The sequence below is a fragment of the Pteropus vampyrus genome, unplaced genomic scaffold, assembly GCF_000151845.1.
Source record: "Pteropus vampyrus isolate Shadow unplaced genomic scaffold, Pvam_2.0 Scaffold39, whole genome shotgun sequence".
Lineage (NCBI taxonomy): Eukaryota > Metazoa > Chordata > Mammalia > Chiroptera > Pteropodidae > Pteropus > Pteropus vampyrus.
The window spans coordinates 9918860-9926371 of NW_011888820.1; the positions used below are offsets into that span (position 1 = coordinate 9918860).

A 7512-nucleotide genomic window follows, 5' to 3' on the forward strand; every position below is an offset into this window, starting at 1 on the left:
TCCAATTCCCTGGTTTACCCCAGTACACCATATAAACGGAACTATCCTCTTAATGTACTATGAAAAAGGCTGCAAAGCGCTGCATTTTAGTAAAACCGTCTTCCGTTGTTTTATTGTGAATTATATTCCTGAACATGAAGGCTCTAAAATGAATTAATATACAAAAAATGTAAGGAAAGACTCTTTTAGGGCACTTGCTCTTCCTTGTGTGAATACATCATAGCTATATAAAGCTATAAATCTCAGGATATAATATTAATATTCCAGAGAGTAATGTTAGGCAAATGAAAAAGCTGGCTGATAAAAATTCCCTGGGTTTTCAGAAAATTTAAAGGCTTGATTAATTAATTCTTTATCTCCATCTCCTCCTCTCTTTCTTTACTTTTATAGCATGAGCGAGACAATTATTTCAATCTGAGAGATAAGAATGAATCTACTGAAAGTGTATTTGTACAATTTGGTAGTTTGGGCAAATGTATTAAATGAATTAAAGAAATTCATGTTCAGAAGTCTCTACTCTGAAAATAATTTTCTACTTAGAAAAGATAATTTCCAATTGGAAAATAAAAGATCCTCTACTGAGTTATAAAACTTTTGTTTGAAATATATTCACTATTGTTGAGAAATTACTGTGTAGAAGGATATCATTTGGTGCTTGAAATATATCAGTAAACAAAATAGACAAAGATCCCTGACCTTTAGAAGCTTATATTCTATTGGGAGAAAGACAGATATTACATAATACACATAAATAATAAGTAAATTATATAGGATATTAGAAGGTGAAAAGCAATGTGGAAAAAAAAAGTAGAACATTTCAAACATTTTAAAGGAGGATTAGTTTTGCTGAGTGGCAGGGATGAGTTACCATGGCTGATAGGAAGTCTCACCAAGAAGGGACAATTTGAATGAGACTTGAAGGAGATAAGGGAGCAAGCCACACATTCCAGGCAGAGGGAAGGCCCCTAAGGGGAAAACATGCCTGGTGTTTTTGAGGAAAAGAAAGGAGACCAATGTGTCTGGAGTGAGTGAACAAGAAGGCAGCAGAATATGTAAAGAACTACTACAACTTAACAACAAAAACAACCCAATTAAAAAAATGGGCAAAGACTTGAAATTTCTCCAAAGAAGATATACAAATGACCAACAACATTTGAAAAAGTGCTGAACATTACTTATCATTAGGGAAATGCAAATCAAAACCACAGTGAAGTACCACCTTGCACCTATTAGGATGGCCACTATACAAACATAAAAAATAAATAAAAAAATAAAAGGAAAATAACAAATGTTGGTAGGATGTGAAGAAATTGGAACCATTGTGCACTGTTGGTAGGAATGTAAAGTGATGCAGTCGCGTGGAAAAAGTGTGGCCATTCTTAGAAAAATTTAAAATAAAATTACCATATGATCTAGCAATTCCACTTTTGGGTATTTATCCCAAAGAATGGAAAGCAGGGTCTCTAAGAGATATTTGTAAACCCGTGTTCATAGTAGCATTATTCTCAAGACTCAAAAGGCAATCCAGTGTCCATCCACAGATAAATGGTTAACAAAATATGGTATATACATACACTGCAATATTACTCAGCCTTTAAAAGGAAGGAGATTATGACACATCCTACAACATGGATGAACCTTAATGACATTATGGTAAATGAAATAAGCCAGTCACAAAAACACAAATATTGTATGATTCTACTTACATAAGGTACCCAGAGTACTCACATTCATAGAGAGAGAAAGTAACATGGTGGTTGCCAGGGGCTCGGGGAAAAGAGAGGCGGAGAGTTGTTGTTTAATGGGTGTAGAGTTAGTTTTGCAAGATAGAGTTCTGGCAATAGATGGTGGCTAAAATAGCCGGGAACTCTCAGAAATGGTGCTAGAAGTGACAGTGAGCCACTTTCCCACCCACGGTGGCTGTCTACTGGGTCATTCCCAACAAGATGCAGAATCATAGTAATTCCCCCCACCTGAGAAAACTGTCCTTTGATCTTACATTCCTTAATAATTACTGCCTCATTTTCCTGTTGCAGTTTAAAGCAAATTTGAAAGTGTTGTAAAAACTCTGTCAGATACCACTTTTCCATGCTCCTGGAGGGATAATATGTCAGGCACCTGCTCCCCCATGAAAATTTGAAGGGCCAGTTACTTCCTGTTGTCCCAGGACTGGCAAGAGGGAATGCCAAACCCAAGTTCAGCCAAATGGATGCTCTCTCTTATGACTTTGATCTTGAGAACATGATAAGAGGACTAAGGTAAGAAATGGTTCAAGTTCATTAATCTCTGTGGAGACAGCATGACTAGGCTGTTTCTCTCTGAGTCTTTAGCATTAATCTTCCTTCCCAGTCCTCTAGAGGGGTTCCTTCTAAGTTTTCAACTTAGGTCCCACAGCTTCCCATCTCTTTTGGAGTCCCTCTATAGTGCTCTCCCCCAGTTTTGTTTTTTATTAACTTAGTCAGTTGGTTGTTACTTGAAAACAAGAACCTTGATCGACACAGTAAGCACTGATATTGCAGACAAAAGGAGATCATGCTGCAGGAAATTTTTTTTCCTGATACTCGTATCATTGCAATGGTCAATTTTCTTTTCACACACAGTTATCAGAGTCTTTAATATGCAGACTACTTAGATATATTTATTCCAAATTGGAATAGACTTATTTATTGAGTCAAATGTTACCTTTTAAAAAACAATGTCAGGAAGATATTAATTTCTTCACTTCTCTCATGTTCTATGAAGCTTCTTTCCTATTGAACCACTTTCAAATGTGATATCTTCCACAGGTATTCTTTTACAAGAATATCCTACATAGGCATGTTATCGGTTCAGGAGCTTCTCCAAACATAGTGTTACGCCAGGAAATATATCAGTACTGCTTTTACAAACTGACAGTCCAGATACATTTGAGAGCCATAAAAGTAATTTAACATTTAAGTAAAATGAAAAAGAATAGAACTTAGCAACTCAAGGTGCATTCCGAGAGATAGAAACATCCACCTAGGAGTTTGTTACAATGAAGGCCCCATCCCAAATACTGAATCAGAATCATACATTACCAAAATCCCTAGGTTTTTAACATGCACATTGAAGTTTGAGAAGCACTAGAATAGAAAAAATCAGAGGACGTGATATACGTGTGTTGTTTAATGAAACTTGTTCAATTATATACATATGAAGGTATGAATTTGGTCATGATGAAAATATACTTTTTACTGTGGTAAATTCTTTTACAGTAAAAAAAAAATTTGGAGAGAGTAATGTAAGCAAGATGGCCCAATAAAATAGCCCTTGTCACATCCCCCTCTTCAACAACAACAATTTGGCATCAATTCATGGACAGCAGTGGGGTCTGGGACCAGATGGCCAAATGATCCAGAAGGTGTCTTTCCCACCTGTGTGTCAGCTGGGAAAATAGATGTACAGACCTCGGTCATGGCTTTGGACCAAATGTGGCCTGTGAAGCAATTTAATCCCTCTTGGCAAGGTTCAAGAGCCTATGGAGACATCGACTTAGATGATCACGCACGGATGAGAGAGCCTTTGGGAAGTCCAGGAGTCTAATGGAAAAGTTCCAGCACACTAATGGAGCAAAAATAATCCAAGCACTGGAGAAGGTAAGAGGAATAGTTTAACTTTGCTCATGTTACCCTTCTCATGGCACAGCTCAGTGCGATGAGATCCCTTTTCTACTTGTCTTAGGTTGCTAGGTTGACTTGATTTCCTTTATCGGAAATATTACCAGACAGGTAAATTGAAGGAATGAGAAGATATCTGGATTTATAAGGTAACTGAAAAAAAATTCCATGAAATCCTTGTAGCTGAGATAGAGAAAGCGGACTAGATGTAATAGAGCTGTAATTATAAGTGGCTGGATGACCTTACTACAGGATGTGAAAAAATATAAATGGAAAATGAACTCTTTGTTAGAATATGCCTTTGACTTTTACCTACTTCCACATGTTTAACAAGTATTTGCTCAAGAATATTGTGGCCTGCTGATCAAATTTCAGATATCTTGATTTTGCATTAGCTAGCTAATATACTAAGACAAGAATTAAACTCTACCAACATCTCAACAAGTTCTAAAATGGATCACATATAGAAAAATGGAATTTATAGAGGTAAATGAATAGTCCTATAAAAATTACAATGAAAATACCAACTAACCGTATAGATGACATTTTAAAAGTCAGGCTTAATAGCAAATATGAAAAATAATTTGGAGTTTAAGTAGATTCTATGCTAACAGAATAGTATAGTTACCAACAATAACAAAAAGACCCATTTAATCTTATATTATATGAATATTGCTTATAGTATTCAGAATAAAGGCAGTAAAAGTCTCACTGTTAACCAAGCTATTCAGGCATTATCTACAATGCTTCACGTGTTCATTTGGGTACCACATGTGTATTATCTGGAGTTCTTTGGATGAAAGCAAAAAAACCAAGTCTATCTAACTCAATCAAAATAAATAAAACCATACCGAAAAATGTGAAGGAATTTGTTAAAAAAGTAGCTCCTAAAAAAAAAAAAATCAAACTCTTATTCCTTTTCTGGCCATGAAGGAATGACTTATGTTCCTGCCCTAAACAACTAAAAATTGGACAAAATATATGAAACAACATTTTTCAGGCACTGAGGAAAAGGACTGTGAACCCTGAGAAAAGGTAAGCAAATGAGGTGAATCCTAGAATCACTCTGGCTTTCTGATTAGAGTTACTCCCTGTACCATAGTGCAAGGAAGTACAAGAAAGACAGACTTTGGAATTCAGGAAAGGTGAGGGGGCTGGAATTTGGAAGGCAGTAAACTGAAGAGGAGATCATTACACAAGGAAAGACCTCCAGAGATTTGCATAGGGTCCTTCTGTTGCTGAATTATAAGCCATAATGAAAAAGGTGAAACTGTACAATACCACATACAAACCAATCAGGAAGCTGTAAACTGATCAATTCCCAGAGTCTTTGCAGGACTGATAAACAGAGTGAAGACTGAATAGTCTTCAATGAATACCTGGGGACATTCAATGGAGATCCCAGAAAGGTCATGCTTTATTATAGTGTATTAGTCTGGGTCTAGTTAGGAGATAGGAACCACATAGTAGGTTAAACGGGGATGTTTTAATATAAAGAATTATTAACTCTGGTAAAACATGACCATAAGATATGACAATTCTGTATGATACTCCAGGGCTGAGAAAGTACTCAAGAAAGAAAAAATTTTAAGGGGTTCAGATCACATTGAAGAAGATATAGTTTAGTCTCCTGAACAGCAAAGAAGTTAGCTGGTTTGCCCAGGCTGGAGTTGCTCTGAAGTCTCTAAGCCATTAGGAGGGCAGGCAAAACATTGCTCATTAGTAACAGATAATGCTAGGAGGCAGAGAGAGAGTAGTAACTCTGTGGGAACTCTCTGGACCACAGATGAGCCACACAGGGGCCCATAGAGAGAACAGTAGCTTAGCAGCTACCCTCCAGTTCACAGGCAAGCGGTGCCGGGAGTTGTAGAGGGTGCAGAGACTCAATGGGAAACCACTGGACTGCAGGCAAGCCATGATTGTGGGACTAAAGAGGAAATTGACTGCGAGTGTGGGCAGGAGGCTTTGGAGTGATGATGTAAGCAGAAGACCTTCGAGGCACTAGTTTCTTGCCTAAGAGGGCTGCAGTATTTAGAGATTTTTTAAAAAACATGAAAATCTGGTTATGCTGAAAACTATAAAATATTGCTGAGAGACGTTAAAGAAGACCTAAATTAATGGAGAGATACAATGTGTTTGTAGATTGGAGCATTCAGTGCTGTTAACATGTCAATTTCCTTGAAGTTATCAATATATTTAAGGCATTCTCAATCAAAATTCCAAAGTGAGTTTTTAAAACATTGACAAGCTAATTCTGAAGTTCATTTAGGAGATTAAAACAACAAATCTTGAAGAGCTAAACAAATTTCGAAAAAGGCATAAAGCTCAAAAATTTATTATTCCTAAGCAGAAGTCTACTATAAAGCTACAGTCATCCAGACAGCATGGTATTGGCATAAGAATAGAAATGTAGATCAAATGAAAAGATAATGACTTTAGAAATAGACACATTCTCACATGGCCAATTTATTTTCAGTAAAAGTGCTGTGTTATTCAACAGAGAAAAGATAATTTCATCAACAAATTATGCTGAAACAACTGAATATCTATATAAAAAACAATGGACTTCAGCCTTTACCTCATACCAGACACAAAAATTAACTCCACATGGATCACAGACCTAAACATAACAGTAAAACTATAAAATTCTGGAAGAAGCATAGGAGAAAATCTTCATGTCCTTGAGATAAGCAAAGATTTCTTAGATAAAACCTAAAGACCACAACTATAAAAGAAAAAATTGATAAATCAGACATCATCAAAAAAAAAAAAACCCTGCTGTTTTAAAGATGACATTAAGAAATTGGGCCTCTAGGTGCCATCCTGCGGCCCCATGTGTACGCTTAATTTCAGCTGGTCTGCCCAAGACCCCCCGAGTGCCAACCTTAGTCCTACCCCACCCAGCCCTGTAAAGATGAAAGAAACTATCATGAACCAGGAGAACTTCATCAAACTGCAGGCACAAGTGCGCATTGGTGGGAAAGGAACTGCTCACAGAAAGAAGAAGGTGGTTCACAGAACAGCTACAGCAAATGATAAAAACTTCAGTTCTCCTTAAAGAAGTTGGAGTAAACAATATTTCTGATATTGAAGAGGTGATTACATTCACAAACCAGAGAACAGTGATTCACTTTAACAACCCCAAAGTCTGGGCATCTCTGGCAGTAAACACTTTCACCATTATAGGCCATGCTGAGATAAAACAGCTGACAGAAATGTTACCCAGCATCTTAAACCAGCTTGGTGCACAGTCTGACTAGTTTAAGGAGACTGGCTGAAGCTCTGCCCAAACAATCTGTGGGTGGAAAAGCACCACTTGCTACTGGAGATGACGATGATGATGAAGTTCCAGATCTTATGGAGAATTTTAATGAGGCTTCCAAGACTGAAGCAAACTGAATTGAGTCAACTTCTGAACAAGATAAAACTCGAAGTTACCGGGAGCTGCTATTTTATATTATGACTGCTTTTTAAAATTTTGTTCATAGATAACAATAAAAATCTCAATCTAATATTTTTAAGCCCAAGCCCCTTGGACACGGCAGCTCTTTTCAGTTTTTGCTTATACATAAATTATCTTTTGCAGTGAATTAAGGTGATGAAGCCTAGAAATAAAGTTTGAAAACAAAGGTTAATAAAACTCTTTGCCTAGTAAAAAAATAATGGAAAGGCAAGAGACAGACTAGAAGACTATATTTGCTATACACATATCTGACAAATGTCTGGTATTCAAAATATATAAAGAACTGCAAACCAAAAACAAGAATATAAATGACCTGATTAAAAATTGGGCAAAAAAAATTGGGTACGTCATCAAAGAACAAATGGCATGCAAGCACATGAAAAGGTGGTAAATATCTTTGATGGTCACCAT

The 7512-nt window shown here is 36.6% G+C and overlaps 1 protein-coding gene and 1 pseudogene across 1 annotated transcript in view; both read left to right on the forward strand.

The window, feature by feature from the left end:
- Positions 1 to 2214: 2214 nt before the first annotated feature.
- The window catches only part of MEGF10 (multiple EGF like domains 10), a 165231-nt gene continuing 159933 nt past the window's right edge, over positions 2215 to 7512 (forward strand). Inside the window, exons 1-2 of the mRNA XM_011358336.2 lie at positions 2215 to 2258; positions 3488 to 3617. Coding sequence (XP_011356638.2) covers positions 3564 to 3617 — 54 coding nt within the window. The 5' untranslated portion in view covers positions 2215 to 2258; positions 3488 to 3563. The remainder of the gene's footprint in view (positions 2259 to 3487; positions 3618 to 7512) is intronic.
- Positions 6553 to 7049, forward strand: LOC105290886 (annotated as a pseudogene).